The 24,216-nt window shown below is 31.4% G+C and overlaps 1 protein-coding gene across 1 annotated transcript; it reads left to right on the plus strand.

Annotated features, from left to right (window-relative positions):
• The first annotated feature begins 4,234 nt into the window (after window positions 1-4,234).
• LOC126883491 (uncharacterized) lies at window positions 4,235-22,405 on the plus strand. Its single transcript, XM_050649085.1, has 4 exons — window positions 4,235-4,314; window positions 15,693-15,794; window positions 19,477-19,632; window positions 22,238-22,405. The coding sequence occupies exons 1-4, from the start codon at window positions 4,243-4,245 to the stop codon at window positions 22,292-22,294; spliced, it is 387 nt and encodes a 128-aa protein (XP_050505042.1). The 5' UTR covers window positions 4,235-4,242; the 3' UTR covers window positions 22,295-22,405.
• Window positions 22,406-24,216: the final 1,811 nt, after the last annotated feature.

Here is a 24,216-nt window from a genome sequence, read left to right on the forward strand (position 1 = left end):
TACTGTTTTAAAATCACTGAAATAGTACAATACATTTGTTTTCGTCTTGCTAAAGCGTGTTAAATAATACATTGCTTGTATTAATTCGGCGTCATTAAAACCGTACTCCCGGTTGTAACTCTATAAACGGAAGTCCGAGGTCAAATGTCTTACTTCTAATGCCATCTTTGGGTTATAAGCTCGCATTCGACACATCATTTGTCATTCTATTTTTTTGTCGGACTTGACTAATACCGGAAGCATCTTGCTACGGCGCGTCGAATAATATGTCGCTTGTACTATTTCGGCGACTTTAAAATAGTACTTGTGCGATCAAGTTTCTCACTTTAATAACATCCTTGGGTTAAGAGCTTTCACTCTTACACCTCATTTGTCCTTCTGTCTGATCTTATGACGGAAAAGTTGTGTTTACAAAGTCTCTGGGACAGAAAAACTTGCATAATTAAAGTAGAAAACATATTATATTAATTTTTGTTAACAAATAGTGTAGGTACTAACCAAATTATTTAAAAGAAAAAATTAATAAAAAAATAAACGTTGAAATATAATTCAACGTTTTCACATTTTTTAAAATTGGCGAAAACAATATTTTTTTACTTAAGTTTTTTTCTTTTAAATAATTTGTTTATTATATCTGTTTACAAAAAGTTAAATATAATATTTTTTCTATTTTAATATTTTCTTTTGATAATTTCCAACTTTGGCAACACTGTCTGACAAAGCCATTACCTACGACCCGAAATTTTTTGGTGACCCTTCCCAGTTCCGCCACGTTCGACCGTCCCACATCTTCTAACCCGTTTTAAATGTATAATAAATACATGTCTCTTTGTTGCTCTTATTAAATGCGCATACCATCGATAACAAAATACCGACTCTGTATATTATAGTCTACTATTGTTAAAAATTGTTAATATAGCGAAATGTTTAATTTTAGTATACAGGGTTGGTCGAAGACCGGAATGAGTATTTTCTGAGTTTTCTTAAATAGAACACCCTGTATGTACTATTATAATAAAATTATATTTTATGGTACTTTTTTATTTATCAAGCATTCCCCACACATAAGATCTTTAATAACTCAAAAAATATTGATTTTTTTAATAACTTTATATAACAAATTATGATTGGTTACTTTACCATGTCATTTTGGTTTCTTGAGGTATCTTCAAAATACTCACCAATTTTCATGAAAATCGATGGAGGTTCAACGAAATCGGAGGTGAAAACCTTCAGTGACCTCCTCAATCCAATCAAAATTGAGGAATATAATATGAGAAAATAACTTTGTGTTCCTTATGGCTCGTTGCACCAACAGATCTGAAGCTAAAGACGTGCCTTAAGCTCAGCTTACAAAACATATGCGTTGTACCATTGAGTATTAGATTAATTTTCAGCTTTCCACAATGGATTGCCAGGTGGAGTGGTTGGATAAGAATAAAAAATTATGGTGCAACGTAAGTGAGACTTACTCCCGGATTCTTAATCAACTTAAAGTGAAGATTAATTAAAGTTCACTTTAAAGTTGACATTTACCCATATGAATTGCATTGATAAAGGTACCAACTTAAAACTTAAACTCCACTTTAACTGACATTGCTAATTTTCTTTATATCGACTACAGGGTGAGTCCAAACGCAAGTACATTATTTTCTCAGTAATTTTAAATGGAACACCCTATATTTTATATCACTATTGAAAAGTAACATTATCGTACTTTAGTTTGTTAGAACATTCCCTATGTCTAAATTTATTAGTTTTTGAGATATTTTCATTTTTAAATGGACCAGTAACGTGGCCACCCAGATCACCACAATTTAAAAAACTGGACTGATTTTTTTGGGGTTGCGTTAAGAATGAAGGTAAAAATGTCTCCAACAACAAGGGATGAGATGAAAAATAGAATACAAAGTGTATTTCGAAGTGTTAATTTACAAATGCTTCGTAGTGTAAGTAACTCATTCACTCAACTCATTTTGAACACCGTATGTAATTAAATATATATAAAATATTTTGCTAAAAGTAGCTTTTAATTTTTTCAAAAATGTTGTATTTTGTGTTCATGTTTTTTTTTGTAAATTTTTTTACTGATAAATTATTTTTCTACGAACGTGCAAAAATGTCTACTTTCGTGCACGCATTTTAGTTTAGAAAGTTTCACTTTTCCGCACGCGTGTTACTTTTCCCACGCGGTTTTTACTTTTCCGCACGCGTGTTAATTTAGAAGATATGTTAATATGGCCTTAAAGTAATTATAATACATGCAATAAACTAATATTTAGATATTATTTACTAATTTATTTCAAATATATCTTATTGTGTTCCTGTTTTAATGAAATTAACGCGACAATTCGATGAAATAAAATTATTTTGACATAATATTCGAAAGTCAAATCGGTAGACAATAACAGTCGTTTTGAATCATCGTCATGGAAACCAAGATCGTCGTCATGCTAACTAATTATATTGAAAGTTTGGTTTTGACAACTTTGTCAAAGAATTAATTTGTGTATGTATTTTCATATTAATTAAATTAATTGATTAAGATTTGGTAATTTTTTAAAGACTCTTAGAAAAAATATTGTTCCTAACTCTTGCAGAAAGTCTCTTTTCCGCACTCGACCGCTTGCCGAACTCCCGCTTCGCGTCGTTCGGCAAACTGCAGTCGCGTGCGAAAAATAATGACGTTCTGCACTTGTTAGAAAAATAACTATTTTCATTCTTTATTCGTTACATTGTTATATTTATATACAAAACTAGTTTTTAATTGTTTTCAGAAAATATTGTATTTTGTGTTTGTGTTTTTTTATAAAATTTATAACTAATAAATTATTTTTCTTTTTTTATTTGTTACATTTACATACAAATGTAGTTTTTAATTGTTTCAAAAATGTTGTATGTTATGGCTGTGTTTTTTTTGGAAAATTTATTACTAATAAATTATTTTTCCGCAAATCGCCAGGAAATTTTGACATTCCTGTCAAAATTTCTTGAAGAAAAAGTCAGGACTTCCTTACTGTAAGGAAATGTCATTTCCTTACTGTAAGGAAATGATATTTCCGTACAGTTGTTAGTGTTCTACATAAATGATAGAAAAAACTACAAAAAACCTCAATACGTTTCCATAGTAACCCAAGTAATTTTATTAGGAATTTCAAAGCACCATTTATTTGGGAATAAAATTATCGCGTTTTTTTTAAATCAATCAATATCTGTCGAATTTTAAAAGATTTGCGGAAAAATAGTATGTTTACCTCGTAGGAAAAGCCACATTGCTGGACTCTGTGTTGCTAAGTCTCGGCTTGCGCCTCGACTTAGCAATCTTCACAGTCGTCCAGGAATGTTAAGCTTTTCCTACCCGGTAAACAATGTACTATTTCTTTCTTTATTTGCTACATTGTTACATTGGTTACCTTATTGATAATCAGTAATCTTAATAATTATTAGTTTTAAAAAATTCAGTCATGGCTTACTTAAAATTTGGAAAGATTTAGACCCCTAATTAATAATTTGCTCTGAAAAATTAAAATATCTCGAAAGCTAATAAATTTAGACATAGGGAATATTATACAAAAATTAAAGTACGGTAACGCCACTTTTTGATAGTGACATAAAATACAGGGTATTCCATTTAAAATTACTGAGAAAATAATGTACTTGCGTTTTCACTCACCCTGTATTCGATGTACAGAAAATTAGCAATATCAACCATTCTTAAAAATTTTCATAATCAACAAAAAAATATGGCATCAATAAACCATTGCTATTTGGCTAATTTTTATTTATACAGGGAGCTGAACTTGTTACGATTTTCATAGAAAATTGTTTATAACTTTGTAAATACCCTGTATAACATAACAGACTTTTATATTTTTGTAATGGAGAAGTTAAGAAGATTTCGAATATAAGATAAAATATAGGGTGTTCTGTTTAAAAAAACATAAGTTTAGTCTGCCACGATGTTAAATTCTAATTAATTTTACATGAAGCTCAAAGTTGGCTAAAATTTTTGTTTGTAACTTTTATAGCTATCTATTATTACTATAGCGGATCTATTGAGCTTTATCCAACTAATCAATCACCCTGTATAAGCTGAGCTGTACTAAGCTGGAGCTTAAGATTTTTTGGTACAATGAGGCATTAGATATTTTTGATATGTGTATAGTTTGTAATTTTAATTATGTAAGTACCTTTTAAAAATTCGCAATTTATTTAAGGGCCATAAATTATTACAGACACTTTATGCAGTGGCGTTTTTTTATGATGGTATTTACTGCAGGTGCAGTCTTGGGAGCATTATTAATAAATATTCTGGTATGTATAATTCATCATTATGTTTATTATTTTCAGGTATTTTATAAGTATGTGTACGGATATGCTAGCTTAGCTAAATCTATTTTATGCTTTATTTCGTTCGTAAAAGTGAGAGGCATAAATATCTCAAACAACATCTCTATAATATTTATTTCATAACAATACTTATGGTAGGGGAGGAAAGTATGCTAAATTTGCAGTTACTCGAGCGATATGGGGACCTATTGGGCTGTGAAGAGTAGGTCTTAAAATAAAGAAAAGTTAGGTTAAGCTTTCCATAAAGTAGGGGACTTTCAATTTTTTAATTTAATTTTCCATTTGCAACAATAGTTTTTTCCGATCATAGCGCCATCTATCCATAATTCGAAAAAATATCTCGAATAAAAGTTACTTATTTTTACGTAAGGAATCCAAATCTGCAATAAAATATGGGGCCTCCTATAAAATTTTAAAGTAACCCCCAACCCACCTATAGATATTACAAAAATATCTATAGGTGGGGTGGGGAGATACATTTTTCAAAAATATTGTATACGTGTATTTTTCAGTTTTTCCATCTGATGATCATTTCGCGAAATATCGCACGGTTCGTATTTAAAATTTTAAATTTACCCCCACCCCTCTCCGTGAGGGTCGTGTTTGGTATCATTCGATACATTTGTAAAAAATGTTAAACACGTATTTCTCAGTTTTTTGTTTTGATGTTCATTTCGGGAAATATTCTCTTTTTTTTTATTTGATGTTCATTTCGCGAAATATTCTCTTTTTTTTGTGAAATTTTGTGACTCACCCATTTCCTTAGGCCCCGCTCAAATCGTCAGATTTTTTAAATATACACTGTTTTGCATGTACTTAACTTACCTTATCTTAATCTGACAATTTCGAGTTTTTCTAAGGATAGATTTTTTAGCACCCCCCTTAACGTACTCCCCATTATTAAGAGCCAATATATGGTAGAGGTACATTTACAGGATACAAGGTTTCTCCCCATATGATAGTCTGACTCGCTCGAACAACTGCAAAAATCCCCGCTTTGGCTCCCCTACCATTACGGCCTCGTACACTTCTTCGTTGCAATATTTAATTTTCTAATACTAAGAATATTAAACATTTTTAAAGAAAAGCTAAGCAGTACGATCTGACAATTACTTACTTACTTACTTAGTCCTAAGCCTTTCTACCTTTAGGTGTAAGGCTACGATCTGACGATTAATGAACACAAAACAAAATTTATGGAAATTGGAGATACACTAAATGAAGAACAGGTTTTGAAATTAGAATAGATAACGATGGAAAAGAATATTGATTGTTTCGAGAAAGTTAAAGAATTTGAATACCTAGGGGTGACTGTAACAGAGAAAGCAGATGAAATTACAGAAATTGAAAAAAGAATTGCGAAGGGAAGACGAGCAGTTGGAGCATTGAGCAAAATTTTAAAAAGTAGTCTTATCTCAAGAGCAGCAAAATTGCGGTTTATATAGTACGGTGATACAGTCAACAGTACTGTATACTAGTGAGTGTTGGGTTTTTGAATAAGAGAGAAGAAAATCCATTGGAAAGATGTGAACGCAGTGTGCTGAGGAAAATTTCCGGTGGTGTGAAAGTGGGAGAGAACGAATGGAGAAAACGGACGAATGCGGAAGTTCAAGAACTGTTTGGGAAGCCAGTAATCAGCCATATAGTTAAAACTAGAATACTTCGCTGTATATGGGACATGTGGAAAGGATGTCAGGGGGCCGATGGGCGAAGAGTATATTGCTAAGGGGTAAACGAAGAAGAAGGAGGGGTCGACAGCGGAAAAAGTGGCTGGAAGCAGCCAAAGAGGATCTACAAAGAGCAGGGGTTGTAAACTGGAAGACAGCTGCCATGGAAAGAGTAAAGTGGAGAAAGACAGTTGACACATTTCAAGCCATGAGCCTCTGAGGCCTGAAGTGCTGTTATGTATACATTTTTTAGTTTTTTGATTTGATGTTCATTTAGTGAAATATTCGCTTTTTTTGTGAAACTTTGTGACTCACCCATTTCCTTACGCCCCGCTCAAATCGTCAGATTTTTGAAATATACACTGTTTTGCATGTACTTAACAAATCTTATCTCAACCTAACGATTTTGAGTTTTTCTTAGGATAGATTTTTTTAGGACCCCCCTTAACATACTCCCCTGTATTAAAAGCTAATATATGGTAGAGGTACATTTACAGAATACAAGGTTTCTCCCCATATGATAATTTGACGCACTCGAGTAACTGCAAAAATCCCCGCTTTGGCTCCCCTACCATTACGGCTTCGTACTCTTCTTCGTTGAAATGTTTAATTCTGATTTTCTTGACGTTTGGACAAGAAAATTTTCATCATAATATAATATGTAATATTATTATTCTTTCATTTTAATTATATCTTCTGTATACATATTATTCTTTTATTTTTATTGTATTTTCTATATTCTTCTTTTATTCTCATTATATCTTCTACCATTATTATTATATATTCTTCCATTATCTTTGTATATTCCATCATTATGATTATTTTTTGATTATTATTATACTCGGATCTCCTATAATATGTTCTAGTATAAGAGCTGTGAGACATTTTTGAGTAGGTATTTTAGGCAACCTGAAAATTTTTCAGGTGACTTTTCCATGATAGCCTAATACAAAAATGCCGGTCTGGCTGGAGGGTAGCGGTTATTTTCCCCAAAAATCCCCCCCAAAGTTAAAAAAAAAGGGTAAAAATTGTTATTACAAAAAATATCATTGACGTGACTTTAAAGTAAATTTAAATATTCAAATATAAAGAAAATAAACAGGCCAGGCGATTTGAGGGCGATTTTAACTCTGCAAGATACTTGCATGGGCGTCCCAGCATTATTTTCAGGGGATGCATCTGAACTTCAGAAGTTTTCATCTGAATCTGTACATACTATTAACGAGTATAAAATATACAACTATACATGCATAGCTATGTACATTCCTTCCGGACAGGGAGGTGCAATTGTTATTTTGACAGGGTATTTTTTAATAATAAAAATAAATATTCTAAAAAAGACAGGTTTTTTTTGGTGAAATTTTCCAACTACCATGTGATCAAACAAATTACGCGTGCATATAAATGAAAAGCGCTATAGGTAAGCACCAGTGTGAGAAAGATCGTATACCGATAGCTGTTTGGGTCCTCTGTTGTAACTGAGCGAGTCCGTTCGCTCGAGAAAAATCACGTGACCTGGCGATACCCATGTTGTTGTAAGTAACTTTTTTTTTATTAAAGGAAAATAATACGGACTATACAATAAATTTTGCAAATATGATAGAAAAAGACAAATTTATTATTATAAATATATAGGTAGACAAGTATAAAACTCTAAACTAAATTAATTCGGTGTCCGAATCTTGTACTTCTTTTTCAAACTCCTCATCTGAGCTTAAATATTCATTCTCTTCTTCTTCGTCAGACTCCACTCGAGACTCAGATTCCTCTTCTACCTGATCTGTAAATATTTGTAATATGTATTTAGAGTTAATTAAAAATTAATTAGTGATTAATTAATTGAGTTGCTACGTATTTTTACTTATATAACCAATACTTAACACTTTTCCTTATATAACCAATCACATCAGGTTTTTTATTTCTTAGTATAAGACCAAAGTAGCTCATTTTTTTCCTTCATAGTGTTGAGTATTTCTTTTTCCTTCTTCATCTTTCTTAATGTTTCCGTGTTTGCTATGTGTTGTGTCCATGATATTTTTTACATTATTCGATAACACCACATCTCACCAATGGCAAGTTTTCTTCAGATGCGCCCGTGATTGTGCAGGCTTCGACTGACGAGTCTGACGAAGAAGAAGAGAATGAATATTTAATCTCAGATGAGGGGTTTGAAGATGTACAAGATTCGGACACCGAATTTATTTAGCTTATAGTTTTATACTTTTCTACCTATATATTTATAATAATAAATTTGTCTTTTTCTATCATATTTGCAAAATCTATTGTATAGTACGTATTATTTTCCTTTAATTAACAAAAAGTTACTTAAAAAACTATAATATATAATAATTACTCTAACGTTTCGAGGCACAACAACATGGGTATCGCCAGGTCACGTGATTTTTCTCGAGCGAACGGACTCGCTCCGATAGAAGAGATAGTATAGTATAGTTGATCCAAAAGATGGCATAACCCAGACATCCAAAGTGAAAGTTATCCTTCAACACCAAATTGTTCTATATGGTCCACACAATGTCCAGAAAAAAGTCACACCATTTTGAGCGTCGGGTTTGGGGGGGAGAGGGGGGAGAAATCGGTAAATTCGTAGTTTTTTAAGTTTTTCGCCAATATTTCTAAAACTATGCGGTTTAGCATGAACAACCCTCTATATAAAATTGTTATACATTAAATTTGAGATAAAAAAGGCCCTATCTTTCTAAAATGAATGGTTCCAAAGTTACGGAGGTAGTATAGTATAACTGGTCCAAAAAAGGCCTAACCCAAACCAAACATCCAAAGTAAAAGTTTTCCTCCAACACCAAAATGTTCTATATGGTCCACATATTGTTCAGTAATAAGTTACACCATTTTGGGCGTCCGGTTTGGGAGGGAGATGGGAGAGAAGCCGGTAAATTAGTAGTTTTTTTAGGTTTTTCGTCAATATTTCTAAAACTATGCTTTAGTGTAAACAATATTATATACCAAAATATTCTACATGAAATTCAAAACAAAAAATATTCTATACATAATTGTTATAAAATCAACGGTTTCAGAGTTACGGAGGGTGAAAAGTCGAGGTTTTCGATACTTTTTATATTTTTTGGGCAATATTTATGATATAACTATACCAAAAACCCAGACATCCAAAGTGAAAGTTATCCTTTAACACCAAATTGTTCTATATGGTCCACATAATGTTCAGAAAAAAGTCACACCATTTTGAGCGTCGGGTTTGGGGGGGGGGGGAGAGGGGGGAAAATCGGTAAATATAAGAAGTATCGAAAACCTCCACTTTTCACCCTCCGTAACTATGGAACCGTTGATTTTATAACAATTATGGATAGAACCTTTTTTGTTTTAAATTTTATGTAGAACATTTTTCTATAGAACATTCCTTACGCTAAAGCATAGTTTTAGAAATATTGACGAACACGTAAAAAAACTACTAATTTACCGACTTCTCCCCGATCTCCCCCCCCCCCAAACCGAACGCTCAAAATGGTGTAACTTTTTACTGAACAATATGTGGACTATATAGAACAATTTGGTGTTGAAGGAAAACTTTTACTTTGGATGTCTGGGTTAGGCCTTTTTTTGGACCAATTATACTATACTACCTCCGTAACTTTGGAACCGTTCATTTTAGAAGAGTTATGCATAGGGCCTTTTTTATTTCAAATTTAATGTAGAACAATTTTGTGTAGAGGGTTGTTCATGCTAAACCGCTTAGTTTTAGAAATATTGACGAAAAACGTAAAAAACTAGGAATTTGCAGATTTCTCCCCCCTCTCCCCCCCAAACCCGACGCTCAAAATGGTGTGACTTTTTTCTGAACATTATGTGGACCATATAGAACAATTTGGTGCTGGAGGATAACTTTCACTTTGGATGTCTGGGTTTGGGTCTAACTATACCATACTAAGAGGACGCAAACAGCTATCGGTATACGCCCTTTCTTACACTGCTGCTATGTACAAGGAATGTACATAGCTATGTATGTATAGTTGTATATTTTATACTCGTTAATAGTATGTACAGATTCAGATGAAATCTTCTGAAGTTCAGATGCATCCCCTGAAAATAATCCTGGGACGCCCATGCAAGTATCTTGCAGAGTTAAAATTGCCCTCAAATCGCCTGGCTTGTTTATTTTCTTTATATTTGAATACTTAAATTTACTTTAAAGTCACGTCAATAATATTTTTTGTAATAACAATTTTTGCCCTTTTTTAACTTTGGGGGGGATTTTTGGGGAAAATAACCGCTACCCTCCAGCCAGACCAGCATTTTTGTATTAGGCTATCATGGAAGAGTCACTTGAAACATTTTCAGGTTGCCTAAAATACCTACTCAAAAATGTCTCACAGCTCTTGGACCATTCTTATTTTATTTTCATTATTTCTTCTATATATTATGCTACTTCCATTTTTATTGTATCTTGTGCTATTACATATTATTATATAATCTTTTATTATCATTATATTTTTCTTCTCTTACATTATTGTGTGTTATTTTATGATGAAATAACATTTTTTTGAGAACGTCTATCTAAAGTTACGTTCTAGTTTACTACCTATATTATTCTGATTTCGAAAATAATTATCCTGTCTGAAAATGGATGCCTGTAATCCGTTCTTTGAAAAAGTGTCTACAAATATTTTCTCCATTTGTCTTTCATCTCTTGGATGTCAATGATTAATTTTCCATTGGTGTCTATGAGCTTCATATTTGTGTTCGCTTTTTAAAAGTACCCGTTACTTCGTTTACCTTTTTGTGTACATTAAAATTGTCATGCTTGGCTCGTAGTCTTTCTATTTCGGTATCTACATTTCTCTACTCTACAGCTTCTTTCTTTTAGCTTCACTTATTTTTCTTCTGATGCATGCCTGCATCGTTTTATATTCATCTTTATTTCCTTTAATTAACCTTCTGCGTTCCATTAAGTGAAGGATTTCTGGAGTCATCTAAGATTTCTTCTTTGCTTCTTTGTTTGGTTTTAGCAGCTCTTCAAAAGCCATCTCTAAGTTAATGATGACAATGTCATCGTCAAATAATGTTTTACATATACATACCAGTGAGAATGTTACTACACGTAGTTTGCCGTGTAAAGAAAGAAAAAGTAGGGATAGCCGTAAAATATTTGCACCTAAACACTGGTATATACAGAGAGGGGCTAAATTATGGAATGAATTCATTTTCTCTAAAATAGGAGATTTTGAATAAAAATCCCGAAACAGGTCGATTTTTATTTTTAAATTACAATTTTTTGGCATATATTTCATACTAGTGACGTTACCCATTTGAGCGTGATGACGTAATCGATTATTTTTTTAATGGGAATAGGGATCGTGTGGTAGCTCATTTGAAAGGGTGTTCAATTCTATATTCAATAATGTAAACAATAATATCATTATTTATACAGGGTGACCAAAAAATAATTTTGGATTTAAATTAATTGACGCAAAAAGAAGAATGTATGCAATTTATTTAACTCAAAATACATTGTACCCCTGTCAGTAAATAGAAAAAAAAATGTTTATTTGACGAAAAAACATTTCTTTTCGCTTAAAAATTAAATCACAAATAGCCTCCCACCTACAGTGGCAGTTTGAACATTAAATTTTAGCGAAAGGCAATGTTTATTTGCCAAATAAACATTTTTTTTTTCTAAATCCACAAAGAAAAAGAAATGTCTTTCCTGTAGTTGGCCGTATACCATCAATCACAAAATTGGAAAAAAATCCTTTGTAAAAGGTATAAAATTTTTTATTAAAAATCTCTTTAAAGGGCTACATCACAACAAAACGTTTTCGATTTTTTATAAAATCATCATCAGTGTTAAGATAAACTTGATGCTAGCTGAGCCACAAAAGAAAAATATTAGGGTAAATACCCTTTAAATATCACATTGATGCGTTATAAGTGCATACTTTGAAAAATTGCCTTGTGATGACTTTGCCATTAAGTCATCGGTATGTAAACAAGTAAATTTTGGATCCCACGTGTTGGGATATACATTACCTTAGTGAATTATCCCAGTTGCCATGTAACCATCACAAGGCAATTTTTCAAAGTGTGCACTTATAACGCATCAATGTGATATTTAAAGGGTGTTTACCCTAATATTTTTCTTTTGTGGCTCAGCTAGCATCAAGTTTATCTTAACACTGATGATGATTTTATAAAAAATCGAAAACGTTTTGTTGTGATGTAGCCCTTTAAAGGGATTTTTAATAAAAAATTTTATACCTTTTACAAAGGATTTTTTTCCAATTTTTTTTCTAATTTCTGACAGAAATAGAATGTATTTTGACTTAAATAAATTTAATTCAAAAATTATTTTTTTGGCCACCCTTTATAAAAATAATCATATTAATATTTATATTACTGAATAGAGAATTGAACACCCTTTCAAATGAGCTACCCCACGATCCCTACTCCCGTTTAAAAAATCATCTATTACGTCATCACGCTCAGATGGATGACGTCACTAGTATGAAGTATATGCCAGAAAATTGTAATTTAAGAATAAAAATCTACCTGTTTCTTGATTTTTCTCCAAAGTCGTCCATTTTAGAGAAAATGAATTTTATCCACAATTTAGCCCCTCTTTGTGTATAGTGTTTCTCTACATCCTTATCACATTGGATAATCCAGGGTCGTAACTCCAGTGTAAAATTACTAAATATACTTTTTATAAACTTGTATCCGTGATTTTGTAAATAATTATCAATTTTTACTGTATTAAGAGGCCATATCAGATCGTCATCAATATTAATTCGGGAGAGAGTATCAGACCCTTTTCGAAAGTTCTGCGAAATTTTGGCAATAGTGCATCGGCAGTATTTGACATTATCTAAGGTGAAGGCTAAATATTGTAACAATATACTCATATGCGCGCTAAATGGAAATAATAGAAAATAATTTTATTATTAGTAAATAAATATTTATAAAAATAAACCAAAATAGGTACAATTTTTTTTGACGGCTTTTCTTTATTTTTCGTTTGATGCACTTTCCCCATTTTTTTAAACTACTGATGATATTTCTAGAATTAAAAATACTCAGAAAATAGAAAGTGTATTTTTTTGTTCTTCTTAATGGCGGTACAGGCTCGTTTTTGTATTTTTTTATTAAATTATTATAAAATAGTTTGCACATTCTAACATATTTCTCAAATTTGGCTCTGTACCGCCATTCTTTACTATATAGTGCGTTCATAAAGTAACGCACAAATTCATTATTTCGTAAACCGGCGACTTTACGGAAAAATCCCGAAACAAGTCGATTTTTATTTTTAAATTACAATTTTTGGCATATATAGCATATTAGTGACGTCATCCATCTGGACGTGATGGCGTGATGACGTAATCGATGACTTTTTAACTGGGAATAGGGCTCATTTGATAGCTCATTAGAAAGGGCATTCAATTCTCTATTCAATAATATAAACAATAACATAATTATTTATACAGGGTGTCCAAAAAATATTTTTTAAATTAAATTAATTGACACAAAAAGATGAATGTAACTTATTTAATTCTAAATACATTTTACTGATGTCAGAAACAGAATAAAATTTTATTTGAAAAATATACATTGCTTTTCGGTTAAACGAAATGTTCAAACTGCCAAGAGGGAGGTAGGTGGCAGATTTAACATTTAATTTAAACGAAAAACAATATTTATTTGTCAAATAAACATTTTTTTCTTTTTTCTGACAACAGTAAAATGTATTTTGAATTAAATAAATGACATACATTCTTCTTTTTGTCTCAATTAATTTATTTAAAAATAAGTTTTTGAACACCCTGTATAAATAATTATGTCATAATGTTTATATTAGTGAATAGAGAATTGAATATCCTTTCAAATGAGCTATCACATAACTCTTATTCTCGTTTAAAAATATCATTGATTATGTCATCACGGCCAGATGGATGACATCACTAGTATTATATATATACCCAAATATCGTAGGTTAAAAATAAAAATCGACCTGTTTCGGAATTTTTCCTTAAAGTCGCTGGTTTACGAAATAATGAATTTATGCATTACTTTATGGACGCATTGTATTACGACTATGTGTGGCAAATAGTCCTGTCGCCAGGGGGGTACAACGGCCTCCTTTATTCAGATGGACTTATGCATGTTTTTTTATGTATTTTGACCCGTGGAACACGAATTTTTTGGTTAACAGTTGATCCGGATTTCGATAAGATTGTTATAAACAAAGAACTTGAGGAATTACATAACAGCGATTTCTCGCAAAACAAAACATTTTTTTGTATTTTTTGGATCATTCTAAGCAAAGAATGTTTTTACAAGTTTTTTCGTAGGATGCATAGTTTTCGAGATAAAAGCGGTTAAACTTTAAAAAAATCGAAAAATTGCAATTTTTGAGCCCGAATAACTTTTGCATAAAAAATAAAATAGCAACTCCGCTTACCGCATTTGAAAGTTTAAGTCAAATTATATCGGTTTTGATTATTTGGATTGCTAAAAATTTATTTTTTTATTGTTAAACAAAGCTATAAACCCATAGTGTTTTCCGAGCCTAATACATGCGTTTTAATGCATGCTACGTAGAAATTGCCTCGCTTGTACTTTTACCTAGTCTACATACTCGTTCAATTTTAAATGAGAGATCATTGAAAACATTACTCAAGCACTAGGTATCGCGGTGTGCAAGTACTTGGAAGGAAAACGAGAAACGACCGTGCGCGGGTCGCGGAGAAATATTGCAACTATCTTAAATAATTCATATTGTCAATTGAAATTGTCAAATTGACGTATATTTCATACCTTCTGTCATTGAAGCAGAAAAATTATATATTGCTCCACAATATTGATATGATATGCAATTATTATATAAAGGTAAATTTAATTAATTGTGTTTTGCTTGCAGTACTGCATTTTAATAACTAATTTTATTTACTACATACAATTGTTTACGTTTTCATAACATAACCTGAATCTTATTTTTTCTTCTTATTATTTTTTTGGACTATGGCCTTGACAATTATCCAGTAACCAGGACTAACATAATTGGCCAATATAATTAAAAGTGCGAATAAAAGTACAGAGCGTAGAAATAGGGCTCGCTTTGCCGAACTTGCACGGTTGGGCGTTGTTTAAACAATAAAAAAATAAATTTTTAGCAATGCAAATAATCAAAACCGATATAATTTGACTTGAACTTTCAAATGCGGTAAGCAGAATTGCCATTTTATTTTTCAAGCAAAAGTTATTCGGGTAAAAAAATTGCAATTTTTTGATTTTTTGAAAGTTCAACCGCGTTTATCTCGAAAACTATGTATCCTACGAAAAAACTTGTCAGAACATTTTCTGCTTAGAATGACCCAAAAAAATACAAAAAAATGTTTTGTTTTGGGAGAAATCGCTGAATGTGCAATTCCTTAAGTTCTTTGTTTATATCAATCTTATCGACATCCGGATCAACTCTTACCCAAAAAAATCGTGTTCTATGGGTCAAAATACATAGAAAAAACTTGGGTAAGTCCATCTGAACAAAGGAGGCCCCCCTGGCGACAGGACTAAAATATCTCAACATAATATTCAACATTAAAGCTGCAATCTTGGAACCCCTTTTTTTTCGCTTTGATAAGGCGCTGATGTAGCCTCTTTAAAAGTATACATACTTTCTTGTTTAAGGTATTAAAACCAAGAGATGCTATGCCCTATGTTATCTTGACTGGTCTTGGTATACAAAATTTTTATGTTTTGACAGAGACTGGACAATATTTAGAGAACGAGGTAAGGTATTAACAACACATTTATATTTTAAATATGTTTAACATTAAATAAATCTCCGGCTCGAAGGACCACAAATGAAGAAGTACCGATTTGGTTTCAATAGGGCTTTTCATCGATTGTCATTTGTTTCGAGCTTCTGTCATGTGTCACATAATATTAATATATCTACGTCGTACGTCTTTGGTTTGTATTATTGTATATACCAATAACGTATGTCGTAGATATATTGATATTATGTGACACATGACAGAAGCTCGAAACAAATGACTGTGAATCAAAAGCCCTATTCCCAAACTCCTTTCTCCGTTTCTTGATTGAAAAATGAATGACTTCTTTTTCACTAATTGTTTTATTTAAAAAAAAATACACTTACTAAAAGCTAAGTTTAGCTTTTACGCCAGACACAGCGAGAATTAATATGTTGTACAAAAAAAGTCCCAAATATTAATTGGGACTCAATTAAGAACTATTATGTGGAAAAAGCTATCGTTTTTTGAAAAATGTGTCACATTGACGAATATTTTATCACTGTCATTTTTTAAGATTAATGTTTTAAGAAGGCCGGAATCGTGTATTAAGTGTGACATAATTTTAGGGGCATAGTAAAGCAAAGATTATAATTTAGATTATTTAATAAAGTTTCAACAACATTTATTTTTTAAAATCAAAATATTTTTTGCTCTTTTATATCTTGTTACCGCTCTAATAAATTCTAATTAAAATTTCCTTAGCGTTATTTGATGATGGAAATATTTGTTATTTTTGGCATCTTAGCAATTTTATCTAGCGGTTTTTTAAACATATCGAGGAGTTGTCCTCATATTGTGAGGGAAAAAATTATGGAATAAATTAATTTTTTCGAGAATGGGAGATGTTGGAGAGAAATTCCGAAACAGGTCGATTTTTCGCGTGATAGTTCATTTGAAATTTTGTTCAATTCTCTTTTCAGTAATATAAACATTACCATAATTATTTATAAAGGGAGGCCAAAACAATATTTTTTGAATTAAATTTATTGCCAAAAAGGATGTATGTAATTGATTTAATTCAAAATACATTTTGCTGCTGTCACAAAAGAGAAAAAAATGTTTATATGACAAATAATCATTGCTTTTCTTTTTATTTAGAAACACCCGGTATAAAAATTCTAAAAGCGTTACAAAATTTGAACTAAAAAACTAGTTAATGTTAACACAAATTTCTTCATTAGAAAAATCCGATATATTATAGATATTTTTTGCAAACACTTTTAGGACATACGTTAGTTGTTTCTATTGTCTATGCGACAAAATATTTCATGGAACTGCTCACCACTGCTTTTTAAACCAGCTGCAGTTGTTAGTGTCAAATTATTTTATCGTGAACTATTCCTATCTTTAAAAACTTGTTCCACATCTTATAAAAAATATAATGTCACTTCCTCAAATGAAGTCAAATTTTCGTGAATAAAATGGTCACGAAATTGCAATAAATTCATATCATAACACCAACTCTGAATTTTGAATTTTATTGGCGTAAATTGATATAAATAAACCTAAAATCAAATGGGAATGTACACGTGTCAAAGACAGAAAAAAGATTTTATCTACTCTATGTCATATTATATGTATAAGTTTTTAGTTTGTGAAAACTGTCATTATAGATAAGAGTGCGTGAAGTGTTTAAAGTGTGCGTGAAGTAACAATGTACTTTAAATGGGATTTACTTTTTCGCACTGTTTTTGACACACTTTCATAATCATATTAAAATATCCTTAACTTTGGCGTTGTCATGGTGATGATATAATGAGCAATAAATTACGACAAAAGTTTTGACAGTTTTGTGGTTTGAAAGAAGTTAGAATTTTTAAATGTCAAAGTTCTAAAAATTGTAGAATAGTAATAAATTCCAGTGACGAAGAGTTACAGTTTTTTTATTTGTTCATCATAGATAAAAATATTGTATGAAACTGTGCGTGAAGTACTTTTTGCGAACTTACGCGATGTATAGCACTCGCTCAGTTGTCGCTCGTGCTCTGAACATCGCGTGCGTTCGCAAAAAGTATACTTCACGAACTGTTTCATAAATAACTATTGTAATTCGGTATGCCATAAATTTTTCTGATGACTTAAGGTAGAAGCTTACTCTTATCTTATAGATAATAAAGTAGGTATAATTTGGTCAGTCATAAAAAAGTATACAGGGTGTCCCGAAAAGATTGGTCATAAATTATACCACAGATTCTGGGGTCAAAAATAGGTTGATTGAACCTCACTTACCTATATACAATTAATAGTGCACACAAAAAAAGTTACAGCCCTTTGAAGTTACAAACTGAAAATCGATTTTTTTTCATATATCGAAAACTCTTAGAGATTTTTTATTGAAAATAAACTGGTGACATTCTTATAGTAGCAACATCTTAAAAAAAAATTAAAATGAAATTTGTGCACCCCATAAAAATTTTATGGGGATTTTGTTCCCTTAAACCCCCAAACTTTTGTGTACGTTCCAATTAAATTATTATTGTTGCACTATTAGGTAAACACATTATTTTTAAAACTTTTTTGCCTCTTAGTACTTTTTCGATAAGCCAGTGTTTATCGAGATATTTTGAATATTTGTCGATTTCACCACATATTTGTATATGGTTAAGTACGATTATAGAGAGCTGTTAATAATCTGAAAATTTATTTATAATTTACATTATTAGGTATATTTTTGAAAAAGAAGGCACATCTCGATAAAAGGTGACTTATCAAAAAAAGACTAAGAGGCAAAAAAGTTTTAAAAACACTGTGTTTACCTAATGGTACCACAATAATAGTTTAATTGGAACGTACACAAACATTTGGGGGGTTTAAAGGAACAAAACCCCCCTAAAATGTTTATGAAATCATATTAAAAAAGAAGACGCATCCCGATAAGAACTGGCTTATCTAAAAAATATCAAGAGGCAAAAAAGTTTTAGAAACGTTTTGTTTAACTAATGGTACCACAATAATGAATTAATTGGAACGTACACAAAAGTTTGGGGGGGAGGGGCTTAAGGAAACAAAACCCCCATAAATTTTTTATGGGGTGGACAAATTTCACTATAATTTTGTTTTAAGATGTTCCTGCCGTAAGAATGCCCCATGTTCATTTTCAATAAAGAATCTTTAATAGTTTTCGATATATTGAAAAAAATCGATTTCTATTTTGTAATTTCAAAGGGCTGTAACTTTTTTTATGAGCACATTTGTACTAGGGTGAGTTAGGTTCAATCGAACTATTTTTGACCCCAGAATGTGTGGTATAATTTATGACCAATCTTTTCGGGACACCCTGTATAATTCCTCTATTCGGCTTAGCTCACTCTGGGTAAGCTCTTTTCAATAGCCATCAGACTAATAGTATTTATGAATGACAGTTTTATAGACTTCAAAAATGTGATTTCGATAAATTTTACTTACAATTTAAACCGTTATTAATTAAAATTCAGGGTTGTCGCAATGATATGAATTTTATTGTAAATTCGAGTCTAATATTACTCACGTAAATTTTATTTCATTTCAGTGATATTGTATTTTTCAAAAGATGTGTGCGGTTTCTGTTGTAAAAAAAACTCACGTTATTTTACAAAAGGTAAAAAATGTGATATTTGTGTCTAATTGTGAAAATTGTTGATTATTAATTTTTTTTATTTCGTATTAAATTCCAGTCAGAAACCATATACATGAACGCCACACGGTTCAAATGGTTTCAATGGGACAGAAGTAATCGCACTTTATTGTTAAACTTTCTGCTACAGACAAAGAGACCCCTTTCATTTAATTGTTACAGAATTATTTACCAAAATCGTGCACTACTACTTCTGGTAAGTGAAAAATTATTAACATAAAATCGAACAAAATACTTTTGACCCACAGAGAAGTATTTTTTATCTAAAAGCTTCTGAAAACTTATATAATGTTTATTTTAATAAGTTACAGGAGTGAAAAAAAAAAGAGAAAAACTAGTGTCATTTTTAATTTCAAATATCTCATTTAAAAGAAACTTTTTGTTTATTCTAGGGACTTTCGACCCTCGGTAATAATGTAATCTTTCATTCTGCGTTTAAATTTTTCAATAATACTTGTTAGTTTTCTCTGGATTCGAAAAAAAAATGAATGCATTTAAAACACATTGGCGCGAAAGTTTGTACCTGCGCCGTTAATAAATTATTGTTTAAACGTACACGTAAATTACACTGGTAAATATACACTGCTTCCGAAAATTTCTTCACTCTCTAGGTAATTTGGGTCTGCTGAACCCAAAAATGCCATCAGAATTGCTCCATTAGCTTGTTTTCACAAAGTATGATGAGAGATCACATTGCAATTGAAAGCAGCGCTACTACATACAGTGAACAGATTCTAAAGGTGCCGGAGGGGGATGGCGTCTATGCGCAGTTATTAACCCATTAGCTCCCACGGATAGCATATCGTATCAAACTCCCTCTCATTATTATTGAGGCTTCAGTAGATTTGTTTTAGCGGGAATTCGAATATTTTCAGTTTCAAGGTTAGCAGACATGACAGACTTTCATTCTATCTAATTTGTAAGACGATTGCTGGAAGTTTTATTGATGTGCAATGTTTTTTCCTGAACAGTTTTTATTTTCAGTCGAAATTATGGATGTTCGACGGGCGCAAGTATATTTTCGCGGTTGTATTGCATATTTTAATAAAAGTTTGATATAAACGCTAATGTAAATAGATCAGATATTTGTTTTGAAATTTGTTGTGAAACAAATACAGTGGAACCTCGATTACCCGTCTCTCCATTAACCGTCACCTCTGTTAACCGTCACCTCTGTTAACCGTCACCTCTGTTAACCGTCACCTCTGTTAACCGTCAGAGCACATACATGCGTTGTATTGACTACATAAGCAAAAAATTGTGAAACAAATACATGTAAGACTTTTAGCCACATTGAATTTTATTATATGGATGGCACATTGCAATTATTCATTATTCATGGGCTAATTAATGGGCATTATATTTCTTTATTATACTGTTTACTGCCAAACAAAAAAACAGAAATTTACAACAATATTTTTTATTTGTTAAGATCAGAAATTTTTAAAGATCTCAAAATTGAGTTTATTGCTGGTAAAATTTTTGAAGATTTTGAAAAGGAATGCAATTATTGAAATGTGTCCGAACACTGAAATACATGGTTGTGAATTTCACCTACACTAAGCTTGGTATAGAAATGTCTTGGTCTCTTGATTTAATATCAGAATATAAAAATGATTCTGAAAGAAGCAAGTGGCTCAAACATACTTTTGGCCTTACATACAAAACCAGAAGACGTATCAGACTGTTTTGTGTTTGATTTAATGTCATGCAAACCAGGAAAGGGAGCGTTCAAGTATTACGTAACGCACCTTGGGGGGAGGGGAGATCTTGCATAACGTTACGGCGCGTTACATGGGGGGGGGTCAAAAATCTTCAAAAACTGCGTTACGTAATACATGAAACGCCCCGAATGCTGATTATTTAGTTTAAACTTATATAGACGAAAATGCCATATTCTCCCCATATTTGTGGACAGAGGCAAATTCTTCTGTTACTCGTATTACGAATGCTTGCGAATCTTTTCATTCGCATTTTAATTTATCGTTTTGTAATACGCATCCATCCATATATATTTTCTTTGAAAAAATTAAAGAATTTCAGGTAGATACGTATGTTAAAATTTAAAGTTTGCATATTGCAAAACCTATCAAAGATAAACAAGTTAAACTGAAATTCAAAAATGTAGTAAATTTATTAAGATATCAGTCTAATCAAATGACTAGAATTGAATTTGTAAAGTGTCTGCCTTATTATAGTAAATATTAAATAATAATTTATACGTCTTGCATATTATCTATATTATAAACTATTATTATAATGTAAGGAAATTAATGGCTTGTATTCTGATTTCGGATGCTTTCATAATAGACATTCTTAAATTAAACCTATATTTTTATTTTATTACCTGAGTGAGTTGGTGAGGAAAATACCTACCGGATTAATAGGAACCTTTAAATTTGGTGAGGAAAATACCTGTCGGATTATATGTTTTTACTGGTTGGTGAGGAATTTACCTCCGCCCCTTTCATCCGGTGTAAATGACCCCACCAACGCAGTTGTCTCTGTTCTATAAACTCCAATGTGTACTGTAATTTTGGCTCGTTCCTTATATCCGTGTTCCTTATTCTATCCATTTGGGTAACACCTTTAACTCTTCTTAACAACTTCATCTACATACCCTTTTATTGCTCTTATACTATTGAAGTTGCGATTGAATTATACCTACGATACCTTTTTTTTGTAATACCATAACCTTACATGAATTTTTTGCACATTATATTGCACAAAAATATGCACGTAGGTATAGATTTTTAAATTAGAATAATTGATTACTAATTATTATGTTTTTATTATTTTAGGTATTTCGTATGCTACATTTATATACGGCGTTCTACAACGGCTTACAACCTACGTAATATTTAAACATTCTGCTGTTTGTAAAAATAAAAATCACTCTACTTTTTAACGCAGAAGTTAGCTATGCCAAATTGATAACAAAGGAACAAATTAAAATTTTTGGCAATCAACCTATTAGTTTTTTTGTCATTACTCTTTATTTTTCACTAAATCCCTAAAGAATTGTAAAATTCTTACAAAATAAAATATTTTGGTCTCACCAGGGTCAGAAATTTTTCGTTTATTATAAATTAATAAATGAAAATAGTTTCTGTCCTTGTGGGATCGGTACTCACCGGAGGGACCGCAGACGTTCGGAAAAAATTAGCGTCTCTTTGCAAAGACAATGACGTCGACTTTGCAAAGTATCAAGACACTTACTCAACACACACACTACACATGACACTAGGTACCTAACTGCAAAATTTACCGTACCTACCATGCATATGACCATTAGTTGTCGAGGCATTAGCTAAATAATAATAAAAAAATTTTGGTAAACGTACACACGAAAAGTATTTTGATTGGAAAAAATAATTTCGCTGTAAAACGAAACCAAGCGACGTCTTATATTTCAGTTCGTTCAGAGAGTGCCAAAGAATAAAAAATATCAAAGAAAAATATTAGAAACATCAATCCACACGTAAATAATAAGACGATAGAACGAATTCAGAATTATATCTAGTTAGGGACAAACATTAGTGAAACAAAGGATTACACCAACGAAATCAGAATTAGAGTAGAAAAGGCTAGAAGTGCATTCACTATTATGAAACAAATATTATGTAGTAGAGACCTCAGCCTAAATCTTAGAGAGCGAATACTAAAATGTTATGCATTTTCTGTTCATTTGTATGGTGTGGAGACACGGACTCTTAATAAACAATGTCTCAATAGATTGGAAGCATTTGAAATGTGGACATATCGAAGAATGCTGAGAATCTCCTGGACAGACAGAATAACCAATGAGGAAGTACATACTAAAATTTTTTATTTTTTGGTGATCTTTGTACAGGTAATGGATTCATTTTTTTAAGAACGAAATGGTATATTACTGAGATATTTAAAATTAAAAATCATTTTTAAATTATATGTTTAATTTGTGGCAAAAAAATCATAACGCATATTTTTCATTTCTTTATTAAATTCTCAAGAACTATCTCTAATACAATAACATTAAACCAGAAAAATAAGAGAAAGTACCACTAATAAAAGTTTATGGTAGGAGAGCAAAGTATGCTAAATTTGCAGTCACTCGAGCGTTATGGGGACCTATTGGGTTTGTATTTATTAGGTCCTAAAACCAAAAAAGTTAAATAAAATTGTCCATTTTAGTGGAGACTTCCCATTTTTCAATTTAATTTTATATTTCCAATAATATTTTTGCCGATTATAGCGCCATCTATCCATAATTCGAAAAAATATCTCGAATAAAAGTTGCTTATTTTTACGTAAATAATTTAAATCTGCAATAAAAAGTTTTGGGTCCCATTTAAGATTTTAAAGTAACCACCTCCGTGTGGGGTCGTGGTCGTGTCTGGTACCGTTCGATAGATTTTTCAAAAAAATTTTGAAAGTGTATTTTGCAGTTTTTCCATCTGATGTTTAGTACCATTCGATAGATTTTTGAAAAATATTGAAGACGTATTTTTTAGTTTTTCGATCTGACGTTCATTTCGAAAAATATTCGCTTTTTTTGTGAAATTTTTGACTCACCCATTTCCTTACGCCTTGCTTAAATTGCCACATTTTTGAAATATACACTCTTTTGCATGTACTTAACTTACCTTATCTTAATCTGACAATTTCGAATATTTTTAAGGACAGATTTTTTATTCGGGCTCCCTTAACGAACTTCCCTGTGTTAAGAGTCAATATATGGTTGAGGTACATCTGCAGGGTACCAGGTTTCTCCCATATGATAATCTGACGCGCTCGAGTA

Source organism: Diabrotica virgifera, chromosome 4, assembly GCF_917563875.1.
Source record: "Diabrotica virgifera virgifera chromosome 4, PGI_DIABVI_V3a".
Classification (NCBI taxonomy): domain Eukaryota; kingdom Metazoa; phylum Arthropoda; class Insecta; order Coleoptera; family Chrysomelidae; genus Diabrotica; species Diabrotica virgifera.